The sequence below is a fragment of the Vidua chalybeata genome, chromosome 3 (assembly GCF_026979565.1).
Source record: "Vidua chalybeata isolate OUT-0048 chromosome 3, bVidCha1 merged haplotype, whole genome shotgun sequence".
Taxonomy (NCBI): Eukaryota; Metazoa; Chordata; class Aves; order Passeriformes; family Viduidae; genus Vidua; species Vidua chalybeata.
Genome location: NC_071532.1, coordinates 29504349 through 29528696, shown reverse-complemented (window position 1 = coordinate 29528696; position 24348 = coordinate 29504349). Strand labels below are relative to the sequence as shown.

Below are 24348 nucleotides of genomic sequence, written 5' to 3'. Positions count from 1 at the left end.
CAGGATGCCTTGTCATCACCTGAAAACTTCCTGCCTTGAAACATCTAGACAGGAGCCCCACATTTCCAACAGGGACTTGATGGCCCGACCACACAGCTCAAGTACCAGTAGAGGACACATCTGAGACTGCTGAAGGACCCCAGAAATTCACCCATACCCCACTGCACAGCCTATGTCTGACTCTTTCAATGGTCAACCTCTCAGAAACCTCCTATATGAGCCACAACCCTTGTTACCATCTATGCTCTGACACACACCAGCCACATCCAAACTGCCTACATGCAACACTGGTTCTCTTCTGCATGTCCTCTTATGTTTCCTTCACTTTGACATGACTTGGATCATTCACTCCAAAAGTTTTACACTGAGATTCTGGGGATGCATTTATAGCATCATTTTAACTTTGGATTTTCCAAGTTTCCAAAGTGAACTGTAGCATAAATTAGTTTTTTAAAATCTTTTGTTCACACAGGGTTTTATTTGAAGGACAGGAGAGTGAATGAGGAAAACTCTAATTACCCATGTCATTATAACACTTGTTTTGGAAATTACTATGACACATTTCAACTAAATTTTAAAAGCTAATAATAAGTGCTTATGATAAATTCTCAATGGAATTAGCAGAAACCTTGAGAGAATTGATGAGTTCCAGTAGAGGTAGCATGCAGATGACTGAAAGAATTTTGCTAGAATCCTTGCTTTTAAATCCTCCCACTCTCCAGCATAGCATGGCCATCTCCAAACCACCTACTGCAATGGTCCCAAGCTGATTGATGCTAATTCCTCAAACTTTGCCAGGCAATTGTTGGCATAGGCTGAAACTATTATAGAGAATAGGAATTCAATACCAGAGACACAGTTCCAGAGCACAGGAATATAACCTGGCACTGTTTAATTATTATCTCCAGGGGAAATTATCTGAATAATGGGAATAAATTCCTTGAGCAGAGTGAATCAGGCCAATATTTTTAGACTATGTGGTCTATGGCATGTGTCTGCAGGGAGAAAAACTTCTCAACAACTACTAGTGACACAGTGCTTTCTCTAGATTTTTACATTAAAAGGCTAATATTTTTTCTCCACAAATAACATTCCTAATTACACAACTCATCTTCTTCATCCAGAGAGCTAAAACTCTCACCTAGACTCTATAAACATTATGTCTCAATTAACGAAGTTTTTCTCATTTTCAGATCTTGATAAATGTGATCTAGACCCTCTCATCTAGAGAACTTCAGGAAATATAATTTCCTAAGTCTACTGTTTCAGCTAAATCACACTTTGAATTAATTTCTCAGGACCTATTTTCTTTTTCACATCAACCAAGCAGTTGTCTTTACCTGTGAAGCAGAATCATGTCTTCCCAGCTTCTCAGTCAGCAGTGAAAAGACCGAAAGTCTCTGAGCAGCCTTTTGTTTCAGATCCAGTTTTCCACCAACTGGATTATCAAACAAAGAGTTCTGCATTTTCTTCATCCTTTGGAGGAATTCTTAGTAAGTATCTGTCCCAGTGTTCTCCTGCTAAAACACTTCTTAAAGTACTTTTTACTGATTCAGCAGCAGTGAAATCTCAGTAACTTCATTTACTATTACAGAGAAAGTCTTATGCTAACAAATGGCATCTCATTTTTTTTCTATCTTCCAGTCTGTTGGGGTTTAGGGTTTTCCATTCTGTTTCTTTCTCCCAGGGAATTTTCTCCCATATGTTGCTAAGAGAGCAATACTTAAGAGAGACAAAAGAAGTTGTCTCAAGAAGGGTGCAGCCAGATACTCTCTTAGCTGGGGGGGGGTTCTCTTGGAGGGGTAGATATCCAGATTTGGGCCTGAAAGAAAGGGGCTGGGGCAGCTCCTGGTGCTTCTGCTCTCTTGGCATTTGGAGGGGAAACAGGCTTCAGTTGCTGTGGGAGATTATGCCACCACTGCTGGGTTCCACCTCCTGCTGCCTTCTTCTACAGGGAGTGAAGCTCTGCTTGTGGGAGCGGTCATTGCATTGGGACCTTATAAACACCATACCTCACAAAAAAAGGACCTTTTCACCATCTGCCTCAGAGGAAACCCCGGGACCACAAACCCTTTCAACCCCCAAGGAAGGCTCTCCTGGCGGTGTCCAGGAGCTGGGCTGCCGCTGCCCAGCCCTTCTGTTTCCCTGCCACTGCTCCGCGGTTTTTGCTGTACTGTAGCCACACACCCCCCCCCGCGTGCTGGGACACCCCAGGGCTCCTAAGCTCCTGCCACAGCTGCTGAGTTTCTGCTGCAGGATGTGAGCCCGCCCTGGCGTTCGAGCCGCTGCTCCGAGGTTCCTGCTGCAGCCCATTTCTGCCATCCAGCCCAGCCCGTTACCGCGTGAGGGAGACGCGGCCGGACTCGCGCCGCAGCGCCCCCTGCAGGCGGGGGAATCACCGCACCTGCCCTGCCTGGCCGGGAGCCACCAGCGCCCCTGCTGGCTGTGGCCGGAACTGCACCCAAGGGGAAAGCGCTTGAAGAGCAGCAAGAGACTCCACTGGGCCGTCTGCTCTCGGTTGTTGTTGCTGTTTATCTGCCTTGTTGTACATACACAAGCTAGTAAAGAACTGTCATTCCTTTTCCCATATCTTTGCCTGAAAGCCCCTTAATTTCAAAGTTATAATAATTCAGAGGGAAGGGGATCATATTCTCCATTCCAAGGGAGGTTCCTGCTTTCTTAGCAGACATGTCTTTCAAACCTAGACACAGTTCTTCACTGTATCATTTCTGGTCCTTATTGTAAATAACATTGGCATTTTTTTGTTGTTTCACTAAAATGAGCTCTCAGGGGCTCTAACATGGGGTTTCCTCTCTCAAGGTTTTGGAGGACACAGCCTCCTTTTATCCTAACTCTTGGCCACATGTTGCCCTCTTCATTTCCCCATTGTCTGTGGTACTAGTAAGGTGAAGCCTTCCCAAACCACCTACCACGTATTCCCCCCTTGAACCTACTATTTTATCCCAAAATTCAGAAGCTCAGGCTTGTGCAGACCCTTGTCTGTTTCAGGAGCCAAGCTGTCTGGGCTCTGCAAGGAACCTGCTGTCCAAAGTTAGTAGAGATATTAAGACCCATTTGAAAGATGTTAACGCTCATAGCTTCACCCAAATTATTTGTAAAGACATTAGCTTTCCTCTCAAGACTGATCTCTATTCCATGAAACTCTGTAACACTGATACAGCAGAAGCCATGATAAGCAGTAACATTGCAAATATTGTCTTACAAGCTGCAACTCGTTCCTCAGTGAGCAATGTTGAACATCCAGGACTTTGATAAATAACAAAAATGAGTGTACATAACATTTAAAAACAGAGCATTTTGCATCTTGATGATGAGACAAGTCTTTCCAAGTAAACGGTAATTGGAAATGGCTGGTCATAGTCGATCTGCCTTTAGAGTAATTATTTGCAAGTTACAGCAAAAATAATGATGTGGTTTTTGCATGAAAATATGCCTTCAATTTCTAGGTACTTCAGTTAATGTTTTATGTCATAGCAACCAGGTTAACTTGGATGCTAAAATGAAGCATCAATTCAGGCAGCCTCTTAGTAAATATCTGCAAGCTCAGGCAGAGATTTACTATTGATATTCGGTTTAATAAAGTTCTTCCCTCTGCCCGTCACTCCCAGGCGATGACAAGATTTCGGCAGAAAGGCTGATAGCGACCAGCAGCTTTTCTAGCCCAACTCCCCACGGCTCCCCTGGCGTACACGCCGGCCCGCTACGCTTTCGGTAGGGTCTGGAACCCCTCAGGGGCAGCGAAGAAGCGACTGCCACCGCCGGGCTGCAGGGCAGCAGTACTTGGGTGGGCAGACGGGGAGAGCGAGGCGGGCAGGGCCAGCAGGTCCCGCGGCCCGGCACGGAAGAACTCCCGGGACCGCCCGCCGGGAATCCCAGCGCTTCCCGCCGCTTCCTCCCGCGCGCCCGCCTTCCGCCGGGGCCGCTCCCGGTTGGCTGCCGGGCGGCCCAACCCGGGCCTGCGTGGAACGGCCCATCGGCGGTACGGGGTGGAAATTAGCAGCGCTGGCACCTGAGCGGGCCCTTTCCGAGGCCTGGCTCAGCGCCTCCCCCCTGACCGGAATGGTTCGCCCCCGTCACGTGGGGCCGGCGGCGGCGCAGCGCCGGCGCGAGGCTCACGTGCTGCGGGCGGTCATGGCCGCGCTGCTGAGCTCCGCCGGGCGCCTCCGGGCGCTGCGCCCGCGCCTCCCGCCGCTGCTCCCGCCGCTCCTCCGCCCGCCCGCTGCCGTCGCCCCACCGCCCGGCCCCGCCAGGTGAGACTTCGCGCCGCCGCGCTGCCTGGTAGGGTTGGCGGGGCCGGCTGAGGCTGCGCTCCGCACGCCCAAGGGCACTGCCGGCCATGCCGCCGGGCCCTGCGGCGCCGCCTGCCGCGGCTGCCCCGGGGGCTCCGAGGCAGCGCTCGCCCCAGGCCGGCCCGCCGGCCTCACCGCGTGTGCGCGGCCTCGGGGTGAGGGCAGGGCAAAGGCCGCGCGGGAGCCCCGCTGCTCTCAGGCTGGGCGGCCTGGCTGCCCGCGCCTTCTGCCAGGCTGGGCTCAGAGCAGAGCAGAACCCTGACCTCCGGGGGACACGCCGTGTGGAGGGGCGTCGAGGAAGAGGGGAAGACTAGAGGAGATAAATAGCGATGGAGTGGAGTTACTGTCCCTGGAGGCGTTCAAGAAACGACTGGACGTGGCACTTGGTGTTCTGATTATAGCTGACAAGGTGGTGATCGGTCAGGTCGGAGTCAATGATCTTGGAGGTCTTTTGCAACTTAAATGATTCTGTGACTGACTCTGAGTACCTGCACAGTTGGAATCTGGGCTTCCTCTTCGTGCCCTCAGACTCTGCTGTGTCTCCTGTGAGGCGGCACGGCTAAATTTCTTTGCCATGCTTTTGTCTCCCTTCTGTCACGCAGGTAGGGTGGAAAACTCAGCCTATCCTACCCACCTGTGTGCATCCCGGCTGCAGTTTTGACAACACTTACATGTGGTTAGTGCTCTGCAGGAAGTTTAGAGACACAAACCTTCCTTAGTACAATTTCAGACACATATAGATTTATGAGCTGATATAAGGGCTTAGTGCTACCCAAGTTGTTCTGTCTCTTGAGTCATACTGTATCTGTCTATACTTATTGCTTCCTTCAAGTCACTGTAGCTTAAATCCTGGTAGAAAACCATAACAGTTTTCTGCCACTCTAAATAGATAAATATGTTTAGCAGAGGATTTGGTGAATTCCAGAGGTCCTTCACAAGAATGGATGGGAAAAGACAAGAATCAGAAATTGAGACCTCCTAGAGGGAAGTCTCACTCTCGTAATAAGGACATTGTTGTTAATATCCCTACTTTTAGTGCTTATTAGTTTTACTTTGGGGCTGTTTTATTGCTAGCCTGGCAATAATCTTACTTTAAGAAAATAGTTTTCTGTGGTCTTTAATCATTGAAGTGTATCAGATGCCAACAAATGCTAAAGTTGGTGTGAAGGATGGAGTAGACCAGTTTGGGAAGGACCAGGAACCAGGACTATCTGGTTTATGGTTGGCAACAGAACCACACATTTGGTTATCTACCAATTATCAGTAAACATTTCTTCTTTCTAGCAACTAATTTTTGTTTTACTCAACTGGAAGCTTAATTCCCTAAGTTAATTTGTTGCGAGAAATAATATTCATTGAAATTTATATGTGACTTGGTGAAGGGCTAACTGTTTTTATAACCTAGAACTCCATTTCTAGAAAGAACTTTAGAAGTGCTTTATGTGATGATATTTTGTTTCTTACAGCTGGGGTTTGGTTTATTGGTTGTTTCTCTCCCAGTACTTTTTTTCTCACACCAAATTATGCTTAATTTCAGTAGCATAGTTCAGTGATCATGCTGAAAACTCTTTTGAAACTTTTTGTACATTGTCCAGTAATTTCATTTCTAAGACAAGTTTTCACTTAAAATCTCCCTGTCACACTACTGTGTGTTTAGGCATCCTAGTGCACAAGTGATGATCTAGAGTCAAAGTGTTAAGTAAAGGTAATACTTACAAACTGAAATTTCATGTATTAAGCATATGATCTAAATTAATTTTTTTTTTTTTTTGCTCAAGCCTTAAATTCTGGAACTGGACGTCCTTTGAAGAACTAGACTGGCATATGGACAACATTTGGGCTTACTGTACTTGCTGTTCAGGTCTCAAGATTATTTTGAGAATGAATTGCAGTCTATTTGGAATAGTAGGGAAAGACACTCAGTTTTAAGATTAAATAAATAAACAGGAATAATCTAATAATCTAGCATTTTGCAAGAAAATTGTGTAAATAACTATGTTTCCATGTGCTTGGTATAGTCACTTTAGCATTGAACATAAAGTCAGTTCAGAGGCAAGTCTGTGACTACCATTACAATAACGGTTACAGAAAAGTTGCAAATCTGTGAACTTCTTTAGAAATGTGAAAGAGCGAGCATCACATTCAAGCCAAGGTTTTATCAAAGCATCATTATTGCTTTGATTTTTAATCTAAGCTTCTTTGAAAAATGAGTTAGGATAGGAGATGCATGTCCTAATGGTTGAGAAGCATTTCATAGCAAGTCAGATTTAAGACAAATTTACTCTTTCACTTGACCACCTCTGCTATGAAATGTGAAATAACTTGGGCTACATCGTCACTCTCCTGCCATGCAATTTCATTGAAGGTAAACTTCAGCAGACCAGTACAACAAACTTCAGATCTACAGGAGGAGATTTCAGCAGTGCGCTGATTTACATGGTCCAGGTGGTTTACTGGAACTTACAGAAGCTTCACTAGGCAAAAAAATGCTTGAATTTCCTGTTAGTATCTGACTGTCAAGAATAGTGTAGCAAACCTCTCCACTGACGAGTGTTTGGAGTAGATTTTTGAGTTAACATCAGGATATTTTGGGGGGACTTTATTCTGTGTACTGTAGGTGATGATGTTATGGTTTGATGTTGCAGCTTTCTGCTGTGGGAAAGTTAGTGCTCAGAAATAGGGTCTTGGCTCCATTCTTATGACACCCTCCTGTTGCTGGCCACCTTGTCTGACTACATCAGGGAAGGAGAACAGTTAGGCTCCTAAAGCATACAGATCATGGAAGTATAGCTGAAGATGAAAATCAAGGAGAATCAATACAATAATAAAGTGAAATCAAGCTAGCAAACCTGCTCGAGTTTGGGTTCTTCTCTCTACAGGCCCAAACGTCCTGCCTAGACCCTGCTCCTTCGTGAGCTTGTCTCTGTTTTTAAAACTGAACTCAGCATAAATCCAAAAGACAGCCCCATACATGCTACTTTGAAGAAAATTCACTCTAACCCAGGCAAAACCAGCACAGAAGGTGCTTGTAAGAACTCTTGCTTTTTGATCCATTGTGCTGTGTTTCAAGTACGTTGGTAAGATGGGAAAGTGAATATCCTTTTAAAAAAGGTTTCAGACTGGGGGGGATGGATTTGATTAAGTCACAAATTAAAGACCCAAATGATTCATGGCTTAGTGAATGATGCATTTTAATTTTCTATTTTTTTTTTTTAGATTAGCTGGAAACAAGTTCTTTTTGACTATTCACTATCATACTCAGCAATCCATTACCAATAGGCAGAAATGTAGAACTGAATGCTTAATGAAAGCACAGGACTGAATGCTTATTTACATTAACAAAATGATAGAAGGAAGGGTCTTCAAATGCAGAGGAGGCATAGAGTAGACTTGCTTTTCATAATACTTTGTTTAATACAGTTGCACAAGCTGTGCTGTTGTAGTTAAGTGTTTTAGTGATGGATATAAAATGCCTAGATACTTCCCAAGAAAGCACAGAATCTTAGAGATGTTAAGTTTGGAAAACATCTCTAAGATTGAGTCCAACACTTGACTGACACTGCCAACTGCAATGCTAAGCTGTGTCCCCAAGTACCTCACGTACCTGTCTTTTGAACACTGCCAGGGAAGGTGACTGACAATTCCTTGGCCAGCCTGTTCCAGTGCTTGACACCCTTTTCAGTGATGAGTTTTTTCCTAAGATCTTAAGTGTAGTACAAAGCAAAGATTTTCTCTTTTACTTCTTGTGAATCACTTAGGGAATTTTTTAGATATTCTCCAAGAAACACAAAGTTCGTCAATCTACATGGAAAGACATGAATTTTTCTCTCTGGTAAGATCCTATATCTCATTGAAACAGCTATATGGTGGCCTGAACATTGTGGCCTTTTTGTATAGCTGATCATGGCTAACAGTACAAGTGCTGTTTTAACAGTTGTGTGAATCATGCTGGGATCTCAGGTGGTAAATTTAGTGTTATGTTTACTGAATTCAGTGTTAGATCTGGAGTGCTTTTATGTACACTAATGAATTCTAACTCACTTAAGTTTGCCATTATTCTGCTTTGAACATGGCTTGATTTTGAGAACTATTTCATACAGTTTTTGCCTATTTAGTTTAGAAATAACAAAATATTCAATACTTTCTGTAGGAAAAGTAGAGCAACTACCTTATTGTGGCTCTGATAAAGGGAGGCGAATGTCTAATATTTTAATTAAACATGTGGTTATCTTCATATATTTATACAAATATATAAATAATGTATGGAGAAATATATAGCTGAATATATAAATATATATTTTTTTAATGTTTGAAATTGATCAAGTTTTACAGAAAGTAACCTTTCTGCTGCTGTGAGGGGAAACATGAACATCACCTACTTTTTTTTACTTAGGCTTGTATGTAAGATATGTTCCTATAGGAAATTAAAGGCACTGCCTTAAGTCTGCTCTAACAATGTGGAAGACATAAGTATGTGGGTACAGCACTGGGATTCCTACTTAAACCCTTATAAACAGAAGAATTTTACTGGTTGACTTGATATAAATTTCTCCATGCACACTTCATCTCTGCATCAGTCTTTCTGTGAGTTTATCTTAAGCTGCTTTCCCAATATTGTAACCTAAACAGGAGGTGGAGTTATCACTGTTTTGGGATTTCAAATGCACAGTTAACCTTTCCTGTGTAGGGAAGGGTTGCAGTTGTAGAGATGAAGCTGAAAATGGTGTAAAGGCTCCAATATCTGAAGACTGCTTCTAATCTTGTGACTGTGGGAGTTGGAGAGAGATTGCTTCATAGGGCTCAATATATCCTTTCAAGCTTCTCCCAGTTCTGAAGTGTAGTAGAGAGAAATTACACGTTTTGGGGAAGAACCAGATTGCTCATTCAAACAGATCTGAAATTGACTGTGCAGCTTTATTTACTTTGCAAGCTTTATGTGCTTGCAAATAAAGTGTTTCACATAGAGAAAATCTTAAAATGCCTTTTGGAGGTAATAGATGAAAGTAAATACTTGGTACTCATTGCAGCTCTTAGGGAAGTATGTGTTTTGTTGTGCAGCATAGCATTTAAGTCTGAAAAAAGTGAATTAAAATAATCGGGAAAATATGATTACATCATAAAACTGTGTAATCAAACATCTAGTACTGAGGTAGGATCAGAAATATCAAGGTCATGCATAATAGTTTTTCCCCACTCCTAATCTTACTTTAGAAGCTTCCAAATGAGCAAGCTTGACTGAAGTATCCTATTCAAGTATTTAGTTACACTTAATATTACAACCATTGATATTGGTTGCGTGATTCCTGATGGATTAGGTTCAGTTGCTTCTGTGTTTGGAGAGTGGGATGGGATAGATGAGTCCTTTGGGTCTTTCATACTTGGTATTTTTTCCTGAATAATCATACCATGTTGAAGAGATCATTATCTGTATTTTAGCTATGTTCCTGTGTTTAGGAGCTGAGAATTTGAATTCTTTTTGCTGTGGGACATTTCATGCTTAGCAATGCCTCATTTTCAGTACCCTCTGTGCTGCGCTGCTTAGCCAGTTGTACCTTATAGTAAATTCCTGCATTTGTGTTTTGTCCAAAACATACAACTTCTTCTGTTCTGTATTGAAGCTATTATTGCACATGGATTGTGCCAGTCATTTGCTAGTTGGGTCAGGAGATAGCTTCACTTGGACTCCCCGGCAATATTCCCAGTTCTGCATAGAACCACATTTTAATTTTGTATATGTATTTAAAATTTTTGTTTACACAACAACTGGACCAATATTTTGCAGCTAGAAGTACATTCTGTCTCCTTGTTTTGCTTATGAGCAGATTGTCAGGTAAAGTGGTGCCAAAAGCCTGTATATCAATCTGTATTTTTTTTGTTAGGCTTCTGTTTTTCCCACAACTTCCATGGATTTTTCAGAGTAAATCCAAAGGACTGGAGTTTTGAGTAAGATCCAGTAATTTGCCTTCAGTATATGTTAATGTTTTCAGGAATTATTTGAGTCATTCTTCCGTATTCTCACCTACACCCCCATTTCCTTGTTAAAATTAGTAATGATAGTTAAAATTTACAGATGGTTGCAATTAACATTTCTTGAAAGCCAAACAGTGTATGAGCTGTCATTTTTTCCTTGTGAAGAGGTAATTTCGAAAATCATCTTTATTAAATTTAGCAACCTTTCTGGCTGCCTTTTTAGGCCACTTCCTTACAGAAATGGTTAATGTGGCCTTCTTGATTTTTATCCTTGTTTTTTTTTCTATTTGATTTAATTGTGTGTAGTTAGCTTCTTAATTGTTAACTTCTTTTTGTGTTTCGTAGGGAGGTTGCCTACTCTGTTCTCCTGCTGTTTGACTGGTTGCCTGAGATCAAACCTTAGGCTGTGTCCCTTAATTCGTTAAGTCTGTATCTTTCTTTGGAAGCTCACTTTCTGGTCTGCTCAATCTTTCATCTTATAAAATAGTGAGCTCTTTTTTGGTCTTTTTGTTTATTTAAATTTAATTTTGAGTTCTTTGTTGATTTGTAGTGCTACATACCAGATTCAAACCAGTAGATGCTGCAGCTTCATCCAGCTTTTGAAGCCACAGTTATTTTTAACAAATTTTTACTATAGGATTGGCTTAACATTACGCAGTACCTTAGTGCTAAAAGTGTAATTCATTCAAATGCTGAAGGCCTACATATGGTGAGGTACAGCTGAGTGTACCTTATCTGAAACTTATTTCAGATTGATGATGATAGTTAGGTGGATTCCAGTGAAAGTTTGAGTTCCTCAGGTTGTTTTATCATCTCAAACTGTTTTCACCTGTCTGTCTCAAAATGAAACTCGGACTCCCATATTGCCATTCCTTAAAATGTCTCTAATCAGTATAAATTAACAGAAGCAGCAGTACCTTATTTGGTAATATTGGGGGGAGGGTGTAAATAGAAATGCTCAATTCTGCTCACCTTTCAGAAGGCGAAGTTACTGTATAAAAATAATACATATATGTGTGTAGTGTTTTGCAGTGTGCAACTGTAGCAATTGAAACTTACCTTTTAAGTTATAGTGTCCTGCTAAATGCTAAGCAGGAGAGTTTAGTAGCAAATGAAACTTTAGAGTCTTCTTTTGCTGTTAACCAGCTTATGTTGAGCATGCACATAATGTTTTTATCTTTACACTTAATCTGATGGTGCCGTGCAAGTGCTTTAAAATATTTGTGACTTCTGACAGGTGGAGACTCTTACAAAGATGTCTTTCTTAAAACAGTGCAGGACTTAAGAACTGTAGATACCAATTTGTTTATGGTTAGAAGTGTGCTGTATGTAATAAAATACTGTTCAGTAATTTGAAAAATACTATAAAACATTAGCAGGTTTTTATAGGAAAAAGCATTTAAATTCTAATCTGAAGCACAAGAGTTGTGTCCACTTGTGCTTTGATTGTTAATGGAAATTAAAGTATAAATTTCTGTGTTGCAAATAAAGCCCTGTGTTGCTACAGCTTCCAGAGCATTTTTCTAACCTTTCTGGAAGTATTCTGAAAAGCTTTCAAGTAGCTCTTTTAATGGGTATATAAGAGTGAATGATACCATTTTCTGTTTTAACTTATATCTTTAAGAAAAAGATAAAGAACTTGCAATCATTACAGTTTCATTCTTCTAGCTATCCACTGGCTCAAAGTTGAATATTGCTATTTATGTGTTGTAAATTTAAGTTCTAGGTATCTCACTTGTTTGTTAAATCCTGGAGGAGTTAAAATTTACTATCTTACTGTTGTTCTTACCTTGTGCTACTGGATTGTATGCTAATTAGTCTAATGACTTCTCTTTTTCATAAGTGTTCTGTGTCTGGTTATAGGAGGCAATAGAAGGAGAAGAGGAAAAGGAGGGAAAGAACTGGGGAAAATGACACCCTTGAGAATACTTTTAGTGAGACATGGCATTACTAGTAGCAACAAAAAAGTTTGATGTTAATCTGACAAGGTGCTTACCATGAAAAGTGGTGTTTCAGAGCTTTTTTCCTTTTTTGTTTGTTTTTATTTCTAATTCCTAATTTTGTTAGTTTGTTTTGTTTTATTTCTATTTTATTTCTCTGATTTTAGGTACTTTTTCTTTCTCAATTTCTTTTTATTCCTGGTTCATTCTGGTGGGTTGTGGACATTGTGAGCTGTTTCCACTCTAACCTGATGGAACAGTAATTTTACTTTTTTGTAGAAGTGGATAAATTGGTATTGTGCTCAGTTAGTAAGTGAATAAACTCACAGAGGGATCTGAATAAAGTGAGAGCTAGCCCAAAGGAATTAGTGGGAACTTGCATCTATCAGGAAATGGAATTGAGACTGAAGGAGGGGATCTGTTGTTCTTTGTCAGTCTTTCTTCCCTTCTTCAATTCTTTCTTTCTTATCCTTTCCCTAGTGAAATACAATGCAGATAGTTAGCTGGGCTCTGGAATATTCTTCATGAGGAAACTTTAGAAGATAGGGCAATGCAAAAATTGTGTTCTTGAAAAACATAATGCCAAATAGTAGTGTTGTTCTTCATTATTGAAGGATTTTTAAAAAATCAAATATAATCTATGAAACTGCTATCATGGCTCTATTAGGAAAGAGATTGTGCTTCAGGCTACTTCTAGAATTTATGGCCTGCTGAGTTACCAAATCAAGATTTCAAACAGCAAGGAAAAAGTTGGTCTTTTGGGCTACTTTCTGCTCACAAGAGGCAACCAGATGGTAAACCACCAGTCTGTATTTTGTACCCCAGTGATGATTTCTCTGCCATTTAGCAACTTGCTGCCAGTGCTTCTGAAACATGGAATTGCCACTAGCAAGCTTTTCTCCTCCACTGGACTTATCTCCTTGGGCCTTAAGCTATGACTGTTGAGTGAGAAACCAGCCAGCAGACAGACCTGGGCAAAAGCTTCAGGGGCAGGAAATTGTTTTGTAGGGAATGTCATCACTCCTGGCTTTTAGGCTGCCATTTCATAAAATTTGGAGCCATTACTCTATAGTAATGGAGCACCTGTAACAGCAGGGAATAAAAACTTGGGATTTTGGGTTTTTTTTTTAAACTAGTCTAGAAAGCTTACAAAAATTTAGCTGAAGAGTTGTTTGAAGAGCCAGAGATGAGGGAGGGCAATTTCAGAAGTCGCAGAATCTTTTTTTTTTGCCAGCCAGGAATTATTACTATATTTTTTTTTGTATAGGATTCTGGAGGAGAGTAATCTGGTTTATTTTATGCAGTTGAGAACAGACTTCCTGAAATACTTGTATGTAATGATAATTTCACCTGCACAGGCTGTTCATAACCTTGGTGTGGCACGTATTCCATTTTTTTTATTCTTATGTATATTAACTTGCTCTTTTAAAACAATAAAAGGCAAACATTTTATTGCTTTGCTGAAAATAAGAACACTTTCTCATTATGGTTCTTGTTCCCATATTTTATTTTGAGAAAGTAAATGTTTAAACAAATCTGCTGTTAATGTCTGGTTTACATGGCAGAATGGGTGGGTGCTTCATGCTGGTTATTGTCAATTCTGTAAAATGTGGAACGATCCTGTTGGTGTTCAAGGTATTGCTGTCTAACATGCTGACCTCTGCATTAGTTCTTGTGCATTTTAATTGAGGAAGGTATGATTTGCTGCCTTGATTTACTGTGTTCTGGAAGATCTGTCTCTGACTGTTCTTGAGATTTTTCAAAACCTTGTGAGAGCTTTAGTGAGTAGCTGTAATGGGACAATAGACTTATAGCTCTTGGATGACTTAAAAGTTTTATTTTTGTGGGAATGTTATTTGAACCATTGAATTTGTGAGGTGAAACTAACTGAAAATTTCAGAGAAATGTGGCACTGTGAGAAAATGTATGACTTGACTTCTTAAGTAGAAAGACACTGAAACAAATCACTTATATTGGTTTGTTTATTTTAAAATGGAATGTTTTTGAGACTGTTCATCAGCAAGCAGTGCATTATCGTTGTGACATCATGTGACTAGTCTAGATCCAAAATGACTCACAGAAATGTAATTTTATTTTTTTGTTTGTTTCTGTTCAAGCAGAAACATTGTGAGCCAAATAAGGTTCCTTACACTTGCACCTCAAGAGGAAGGAAGTGTTAAAGAAGAACCTGTTTCAGAAGTTCGAACCAGGCAGACCTGGCAGTTTGACTGGGCCTTAAATAAAGTGGATAACTCTGTCAGAAAAACTGGCCGCATCCCTAAAGCTCTTCTACTAAAAATCTTCCAGGAAATAAGCAAAGCAGGTAAGTTGCTTCCAATTAAAGCAGAATTAAATTAAATTTCAGACTGCTGTTTAACCAAGGAAATTAATTGAGTGTTCTGATCTCTGAATTTTGTCTTTGAGTATTGTTTGATCTGCTGTATATATTGATGGACAGGCTTTAAACGCTTTAGAAATATTATTTTGCTTTGAATGCTCATGTTAGCTTTTTCAAGATTTTTTTTTTGTCTTTAAGAATTTATAAGTCTTACAAAAGTGTACTTTCAAGGTTTGTTTTGTTGCCTTGCTTATTGTCGATTTTTTAATCTGGTAATGCACTTTTCTCATGTAACTGTATTTTGCTCTCTGAGCTGGGATCATACATGTTTCCTTTGCAGTGTATATTTTTGCAGTGTCTGTAATGAACCATGCTGTCCTTAAGATGTCATTTGTTTTAAAATGTGGATCTACAACAGGAAAATGTGGATCCACAAGTTTCCATGTTCCCAGGTAGCTGTGTTTATTCATGATGAGAAATCTTTATTTTTTTTTGAATAAAAGAAAACCAAATGGCTGATGCATTGTCTGTTCTGATAGATTCAATACCTCTTTGGCTAAAATATATGGACTACGTGAGTATTTTGCAAACCAGCTGCCACAATTAATGAGGTTTGGTACCAGTTAGGATGAGTCAGTGGAGGTATTTAAAGAATATACTTGCTAAGTACTACTGCCAATATTTATCAATGGCAGCATGCATTGTTTTGCTTAAGTTTTGAACTTTTCTGTGTATTGCTCTGGACTGTAAAGGCTTGTCTAGCTGGCGTTGTGCTTTTAAAAGTTCAGCATTTTGTTTAAAGACTGAACCTTCAATTCATCCTCTTCTATTGAATGTAGTTTTTTCTTCTTTGCTTGGGGCATCCTTTCTGATTCTGACTGCTTTGTTGTTTTTTCCATGTAAACCTGTAATTTGCAAATGTGGGTTGGCAAGAATTTTGTGTCTCTAAACCTCTCTGCAGGTAGTTCTTCATGAACCTTGACTAGTTCCACAGTTTCTAAGTCATACTAACAAAAAAAATTCTTAAATGCTTATAAGGCTTTGGAATTGTATATAAATTGTATATAAAAATAAAAGCATAGACCCTCACAAGTTATTTAGCTATTAAAATAAATTGCAGATATTACCATATGAAAAATGTAGTCCTTGTTTATTAATAATGAAACTAGTTTAGCAAAAGTGTGGAAAGTTAGTGTTGATTTCTGCCTGTTTGTGTTATTTTTCCATTTCTAATTACAACACAAAAAATACCTGAAAAAGGTGTTTGCCGTAGATCTTGTTGTGCATTTCCCCATGCTCACACTGCCAAAAGTTTTTGGTTTTCTTTTCCCTTTCAAGGTACTATGAAACTGAAGATGTGTTGGCATTTTCATTGCATGAAGTAATTGTGTGCAGGGATTTAAAAGCTGGTCAATTATGAATTGATGATCATACTTCATAGCATGCTGCTTTCTAAAGAAGCTCTCATTTTTATCTGAAATTGCTGGGTTTGCATCTAAAGATGGGATGGAAAAAATAATTGCCTTCAGCTGATTGGGTCACCTGTGATAGATTCTGCAGTTCTGCCTTTGCCTCAGGAATAGTAGTGAAGTTCAAAAATGAGATGAGTTTATGGTTAACTTTTTTGAGATTCTGTGACTGGTACAGAAGTCAGAAAAGGCAGATAATCTTACAGCTTCCTTCGCTCTTCTCTAGATACAAATTTTCTCATTTGTTATGTATTAAGCATAGGCACATCTGGAACTGGAAGTTTACATGTGGAAATGTCTCTGACTACCAGTTGTGGAATTATATTGAATTGGTATGAAGTATTTTGACATTTTAGAAACTTACAAGAAAGTTATGTCCCTGTTATGATGAAATTATCTCAGGATCTTGAGTTGGGAAGTTGAAAATATTAGATAACCTAAGTTTAGGAAGTTTGTGTTGTCTTCTAACAATTTCTGCTCAGCTGAGCTCATTATTATACTAAATGGTATGTTTTGGCATGAATCTTTTTAGGGTAGTGCACAGTAATGCCATTATTTAATCATTTTGGTATCCTGTTAATTTACAATCTTCAGTCTTGGAGAAAATTATATTTTATAGAAAATGTTTAAATATTTCAGTAGATCAAGCTCAAATCTTCTTTCTAATATTGAATGCACAATTATTTATGAAGAAATTTGTGGTTTTATTCCATCTGCAGGGTGTCCAGGGAGTAACCACACCTTGCTTTTGTTACAAAGTTGTGGTGCTGTCTTACCAGAGGTATTGTCACCTGAAAGAACAGAACTGGCCCATATGATATGGGACAAGATGAAAGAACTTGGTAGGTTGTGTCTGTTAGTCCTTCTTGCAAGAACAGCTCTGTGCTTTAGTTACTGTCTTTGTAATGAAAGACAATGTATTTTAAAGATGTTTAAATGTTAGGCTATAACAGGTTGTACTTACTACTGAATGAACAGTGGATTTTATTATTCAGGTGAGAGACCTGTTTCTAATTCTGGGGGTTATAGTGACATCTAGGGGTGTTAATCTAAAATTCTAAAATCTAAAGATTTTTTTAAGATGCTTAAATTGGACTTTTGCTTAATTTTCATTATTGAGTTTACTTTTCTGTTAGATGTTGCTTTTATATCTGGTGGGCTGAGTATTCCTAGTGCTACCAGCTATTTGATGAGATGATATTTTTATTGTGAGTAATTTATGTATAGATAATGCACAGGTGAATGCTTTTTGATAGTAACATTGCTGAATCTGTAAAATAAATATAGCTGTAGAAACTGTAGAATAGCATGCACATGAACATTGCTGTTAGCCTTTTATAAACAAGTGAGCTGTTAAATAAACGTCTGATACTTCAAAGGTGAATAAAAGGAAGCTGTCTCCTCAGTTCATACAGAATAAAATTGACATAAAATTAATTACCTGAGAAAGCTATGAAGCTATGTTGAATTTAGAGAATCTACACTGACTGTGGTTGAAATATTTCCTTAGGTGCTGTGTATGATACAAGCCATTACAATGCTTTGCTTAAAGTCTATCTTCAGAATGAGCACAAGTTTTCTCCGACAGAATTCTTGGCCAGGATGGAGGAAGCTAATGTGCAGCCCAATCGAGTAGGTACCTTTTTAAAGGATCTTTGTTTTCGTTCTTAATAGTAGTCTCCATTTATTGAATGGAAATAATTAACTTCCCCATTTTGTTTTCTGTAGGTTACATACCAAAGGTTGATTACTGCTTATTGCAATGAGGGTGACATTGAAGGAGCAAGGTATTTTGCATTTATGTTTAAAGGGATTTTCACAGAATCTGTTTCTCGTATTCCCTGCTACTGATGTTAAAACTGATTTCTGCGTAATTCATAGAAATTGAGCAAAGCAAAGAAGGGTTTTATGTAAGTATATTTTAACCAGGCAATGAAGGGCAATTTCCTAGAGACTGCCAAAACCTACACAAACAAAATAAAAATGATAGACCAGTTTGTTCAAATCAAGTTGTATTTACATGGCTCAGAAATAACTTTTGCTTTTGAAAAAGTGTGAGGTTATGAAGGCTTACTGCCTTTGCAAGAAAATGGCTACTGGGAAAGGCATTTGAGAATAAAGTGGGCTAAGGAGCAAATAGTAATAATTCTGGTTGTTGTTACACAGGGCTTGCTGGATATCTCTAACAATTTTAGCAAGGTTAAGCTGTAACAGTGTGATTGGAGGGCATGAGAAATAAGTAAAAGGAAGATAAAATAAACGCCAGCCCCACCTTAGTGTATGCATGTTCCAAAGTGGCAAATACAAATTTTTTTTTTTTCAGTAAGATTCTTGGATTTATGAAGAGCAAAGATCTCCCCGTCACTGAGGCAGTATTCAGTAGTCTTGTGAAAGGACATGCAAGATCAGGGTAATGTTTAGTACCTTTTATTCCTTTTGTTTACTGTTAGCTTTACTAAAATATAAAGTGATACTGTACAGAAAAAATTACATACTGCAGAATAGCATGATGGTTTTGAATAATAATGTGTAGAAGACTGTCTCTACATTTATGAAGCAAAAAAAGCTATATAACAAAGGAAGTAGATTTTTTCTTGTGTCTGAAAATCTTGTATTTCAAGATAAATTACTGTACTTTTGTAGTGTTTGAGAAGAAATTTGCTGCATTTATTTCTGAACTTCATCATCTGTTAAAGTTGAAAGTGTATTTTAAGTAATACAATTATTAAAAAGATTTGCACTTTCACCTTTCAGGATTTGCCTAGTTAAAATAAGTTTCTCTAAGCTTGTTGCAGTCTTTGTTTCCAATTCTAATTAATTTAGTGAGGAAATGTAGAAGTCGCAATAAACATCATTATGATTAAATCTGCTGAAGGTCTTGCTTTGAATTCTTTCAGAGATATGAAAAGTGCAGAAAACATCCTTTCAGTGATGAGGACGGCTGGTGTTGAACCAGGTCCAGACACCTATTTATCACTGCTGAACGTGTATGCTGAAAAGGGTGATGCTGATAGCATCAAAAAGGTATTGCAAATTTGAATTTAAATACAACTTGTTTGATCTTTTGTTCAAATAACTTTGGAATGGTTTCTGTCTGGTCAGGAGGAATAATAAAGAATTTTATAATTGGTTTCTTCCTACTTGGAAGCAATTAACAAATTTTTTTATTGCAATTAAATAGTTGGTTAACTGAAAGCAATGTCACAATTTCAGAAAAATACTTGTCTTTTGATAGTGGCATTTCACTCTGGGAAGATAGATTTGTCAGTGAGTGATTTATTAATTTAGGGTTTTTTTAAAGGCAGCACATGTGGGATATCTATGTATTTACTTATGAAAATAAAAAGTAAACCTTGGCTATTCTGTTCCCATTGAGCCATCCTTTGTCCATTGAAATGACAGGATCTTTCCAGTAAAAATGATTTTTTATTTTGAGAATTCATGCAAGCAACTTAGGTTTTTGTAAGGTGTAGCTTCCTTACAGCCCTTTGTGTAGCTGATTTTTTTCAAGTATTCTCTCTTACTTTTTTTTTAAATCAATGAAATACTCATGAAACAATGAGAAAAGATCAAACCAATTTTCTTAAGTTGTATCAGCAGTTTAATCAGATGTAGAGGACCAAATCAAGGAAGAGGCTATTGGAAACATAATTTTCTTCTATGACTTAAACAAATACTCATCAACCAACATTCTTCCAAACAGTGACAAAATATATGATTAGTCCTTCTTCCCTTTACAAAGTAATTTCTTTTGAAAGTCACCTCACAATAAGAATACCTCTGGTGTTTTCATATGTTATTAGATATTAAAAAGAAACTATATGTTATATCACTTTTAGGTGTCCCTTTTTCTTTTCACCGTCTAAATGTGCATATGTATATAAATAATACTTCTTGAATATTTTTTCTCTCTACCACGTTTGATTATCTAAATCTGTGGATTTTAAAAAAGATTAAAACCCAGGGTTTTATGTTTGTTTTGTTTCAATTTAAAAAGTATTGTGGTTTGAGTCACTTTGGAGTTGATTCAAGTTAAATTTATTTTGGTTTTACAGACTCTAGAGCAGGTTAAGAATACAGAAGGGTACGTTATGGACAGGATTTTGATGCAGGTGATTTTTAGCCTTGCCAAGGCTGGATATCCACAGCACATCGAGGATATTAAAGGACGCATAAGATTTGAAAGGGAATTAATTCCAGGTATGTCCTTGGTTCCCACAGCAGGGTGGAGAGAGAGCACTTTTTCATCTTTTTCTCGTTTCGTTTTGGTTTTTTGTTTGTTTGTTTTTGTTCTTGTTGGTTTTTTTCCTTCTTTTTCCAAAAACAGGCAATTTGGTAGTTTTGTCTTGAATACTGAGGGAAAGGAATATTTTTGCCATTAGTTTGTGGATTAATTTTTGTGTTTGTATGGTTTAGATTGCATTTTATAAAATCTAATTATGAAACAGCTTTAATAATTTGCATACCGAAATTAATCTGTCATTTAAAAAAAGATTTCTAAAATGCATTAAGCTTTTATAAGACAGCAGCAAGTGTGGAGTCCTTTCTTCTAACACTACTGTTAAGATTCCTGTTTATGATAGCTCTTCAAGACTGCCATAAAAAAGGGATACTAAATACTGAGTACAGTTTTTTATTACCTACCTTTAAAGTTGCATCTGGATCCCAGCATGTTTAATCTGATTGATAACTGTTAATTATACTTCATGTTTTTCTTTTTTTTAACATGTCTAGAAATGAGTTTCTTTTTTCCTTACCCTTCTGTCAGGCTGCAGTGGTGATACTTCTGTAATTTTTGGCCTAGTCTTCTTATGAGAAAAGTGAATTTCATCGATAAATATAAATAATTCTGGAAAAGGTAGTCTCAGATTTGGGTTGTGAGTCTTGTTTAAAAGTATGTTAATGGTACTTGTAAAACATTTACTTTTCTAGCCTTCACTAATTTTAGTAGCTTAAGGTGAAAAAGTTGTGTGCACTTTGTTAATATATTAATATTGCTGTTCTCCGTTTTTCAATTGCTAGATGTAATGAACCTGTGTTTGACCCTGATAACTCATGGCTTTGAAGATATCAGCTTCAGCATCTTGAAGTCTTTGAGTCATTTATCCCGTGAAGATATGGACCAAGGTAGCTTCTTCTTGCAACATTGTGTAAATAGAGATCTGGTAAGCAGAATAGTAATACTTTTTCACTTCATTTAATAATAACAGTGTATTTATTTAGTTTAATGCAACTGTGAAGATTGAAAGTGGTGAGTTGTTGCACAGTTCTTCAAGAAAAAAAGAAACATTTTATTATTTTGTATCAACTTGTATAATAAATTGAAATTCACAAAGTAATCCTGTTTGACTTGTGTAATATCCATTTTACAAACATTAGAAGAATCTGACATTAACAGTTTGAGAAATTGATAAATACCTTAAATTAATTTTTGAAATTGTTTGCAGCCTGTGAACAAGCTGAAGCAATTCTGTAACGAGTTAAAAGAAGCAAAGATGCACTCGGCACCGTTACCATTTATCTTGCGTTGTGCTTTGGAGGCCAACAGACCAGGTACTCTGCTTTTTTACTTATTTTACCTGTGCTCATTTAGAGTACTTGGTCAGTGTTTAATTATTTGGTAAATGTTTTCAGCCTTGGCCATTGCTGTGATGAAGATGATGAAGGAGGAAGGCTTGCCACTCAGACCTCACTATTGCTGGCCACTGCTAGTTGCATACCAGAAAGAGAATAATCTTAAAGGTGAGTTGTCTGAAAAATGCTCCTGTGGCATTATTGCTTACCTAGTGCACAAATCCTACTGCTATGAGATTCATCAGAAATTTAACAAAGCCCTTGCTGTATGTCCCCATTTCAAACAATTTTTCCTTCAGAAAGACTTTTTTAAAACCTCCTTTCTTGCTGATTGCGATGCAGTTCTACAAACTTCAAGTCTCACTTGACATAGAAAGATTTGAGAGAGTGCTTAGTTATCTTTTTAACTCTACACATTCTTTCTGCATTCCAGAGTACTTTATGCTGCTCATTACTATTTACAGTTTACTCTTGAAGAAACTGCAATCCAAGTGAAGAATTTAAAAGTAAGGTTATGTTATTTTAGCTCTCTTGGACTGCAAACCCAGTCCTTTATTCAAGCCAGCTTCTACTATTTGCCTGATGAACCAAACGTGAGTTTTGTTAGAATAATAAAAACTGCAGGAGAAGTTACATTGCTGAATGTGTGAGCCTGACCTGACAGCATACTGATTGAAGGACAAAAATGCTCAATCTTTGGGATTCTTAAGTAGGTTTAAGCATTTAGCATACTTTCCCCTGTTACACATGGGGATGTCTACAGGATATGAATAAGAATTGAAAAAATATTAAATTTTAGAGTACAGTATCTAATTCTTTGGTTTGCGTTATTGGTAATTCAGAAAGAATGGTATTGTAAAAAGATGCTTTTAACAGAAGTACTTCCCCCTTGGGGAAACAAAAAACTGTCTTTTTCATCTTATCTCACAGTATAATGTGCTTTAGAATGAGATGCAGAGTTGTTAGTGTGACACTGGGTGACAAACAAAATGCACAAACAAAAAAAAAGTGCTTTTAGCAGACTCTTCCATATCGCAATTTTATCTTAAATATACAGTCACATTCCAGTTTGGAAGAAATGCTGAAACAAGTATTCCCTAATTGTTTCTGGCTATAAAAATGTCTCAAGTCTTTTTCAAAAAGCCTTTGTGAAAACAATATTCAGTTTTTATTAACTCCTTAGGCTCTGTTCCTGCTAGATTATTGCCCAAGTTTATGTTCTCCCAGGTTTTCAAATCTTTGAAAGTTCTGTGATATTTTAAAAGTCTGGCAATATTGTTTTAGTTGGGTCCTTTGTGACTTACTTGGAACACAGTGTTGCCAAAAATAAGTAAATGGAAATCAGTACCATACTTCTCTGTGTGGATGCTGCCTACTGAAAAAAGCTGCTTTCTTTTACTCCATGAAAAATTTCACCTCACTGACACAATTCTGAAAAATGTTGGAAGTATTTTTAGATTCAGACTTGACTCCCAAAATTAAAACAATATTTGAGTGTCAAGAGAAACTTAGGTTTTTATACTTTTTCTGGTCTTTGTCAAGATCAGAGGTTGCCTTAATTTGGACTCCCTGCTGTAGAAATCAACTGTGCTTTGGCAACTGTAGTTGCTGCTGGAGGTCAGGTAAGCAAATTGGGAAGAGAACTGATGAAGGATCCCTCAATTCCAATATTTTTAGCCATTGTTTTTCTGTCTGCAAAGGCATTGCATACACATACCCCTGTATGGCTGTAAGATAATGCTGTGAATTTGCAAACTCAGTTTTGTAGCTTGATGCTCACTATCCAAGTTGATATTGTCAAGTGGAAGCACTGTACATGCCTACACAAGTCAGTGATTTTTCAAGTCTTTAAATATATTAGGTAAGAAAATACCTGCTCTGTTGCTTCTGTAGTATAGAACCAGTGTAACTATTCTTCATGAATAGTGAAACAAATTGTCCCCTTATGTAAGCTTGCATTCAATTTTCTCCAAGTTAATAATAAAAAAAAATTAATAAATAAGTTCCACCATCTAAAAATACAGCCAGTACACTTGAAGAAAGGTAAATAGGGAGGAAAAAACCTCATCCAACTTGGAATTGTTTCATAGAAATAATAGAGCAAACAGTCCTGCTTCAGTGAGAATCTAAGGGTGACAGCAGTCAGGGCAGTAAATGAATAGAATAGTGCTTTCTAGGAGCAAAAAGTAATGTGAACAGGTGTATAGACACAGTATCATATCTCATACCAAAAATAAGGTAATTAATTTCTCAACAAAGTAGTAATGCCCAGTCTAATGTGTGTGCTATAGGGAAGGCTGGTAATGGAAGAGGACTTTGAGAAAAAAACTATTAAAAATATGATAGGATGTAGACTGGACTAAATAATTAGAATAAACAGAATAAAATCAACAAGTTATCTAGAACTGCAGTGTACAAATGTCTGAATCAGTACATATAGTGTGACCCAAACAATTAAATAACAAATGCTATTTTTTATGTTTAATTATGTGTTTCTCTGATGTTTATTATAGCAAAAACTGGATAGCAAAGAAAATTCTGTAATTTCTGTATTACAGAATTGTGTTTGAAAGAAAAGTAGCAGTGAAGTGGTGGCTAGGAGGTATGAAACTAAATAAGTCCATTCTTAAGTACACGTTAACCACTCTGAAATAGCAAACAGTTCTTTTCAGTCATTTTACACAGGCAGATAATTTCAGGTGGGGCATTGCCTTTATGTGCATCTGTTACATGAGTTGATAAATACT

The 24348-nt window shown here is 38.0% G+C and overlaps 1 protein-coding gene across 1 annotated transcript in view; it reads left to right on the top strand.

Annotated features, from left to right (window-relative positions):
- The first annotated feature begins 4080 nt into the window (after positions 1 to 4080).
- LRPPRC (leucine rich pentatricopeptide repeat containing) overlaps positions 4081 to 24348 on the top strand; it is an 85740-nt gene continuing 65472 nt past the window's right edge. The window contains exons 1-11 of the mRNA XM_053936898.1: positions 4081 to 4271; positions 14338 to 14543; positions 16747 to 16869; positions 17538 to 17659; positions 17756 to 17814; positions 18351 to 18437; positions 18925 to 19051; positions 20083 to 20227; positions 21050 to 21192; positions 21475 to 21580; positions 21662 to 21769. Of these exons, the coding sequence (XP_053792873.1) occupies positions 4081 to 4271; positions 14338 to 14543; positions 16747 to 16869; positions 17538 to 17659; positions 17756 to 17814; positions 18351 to 18437; positions 18925 to 19051; positions 20083 to 20227; positions 21050 to 21192; positions 21475 to 21580; positions 21662 to 21769 (1417 nt within the window). The remainder of the gene's footprint in view (positions 4272 to 14337; positions 14544 to 16746; positions 16870 to 17537; positions 17660 to 17755; positions 17815 to 18350; positions 18438 to 18924; positions 19052 to 20082; positions 20228 to 21049; positions 21193 to 21474; positions 21581 to 21661; positions 21770 to 24348) is intronic.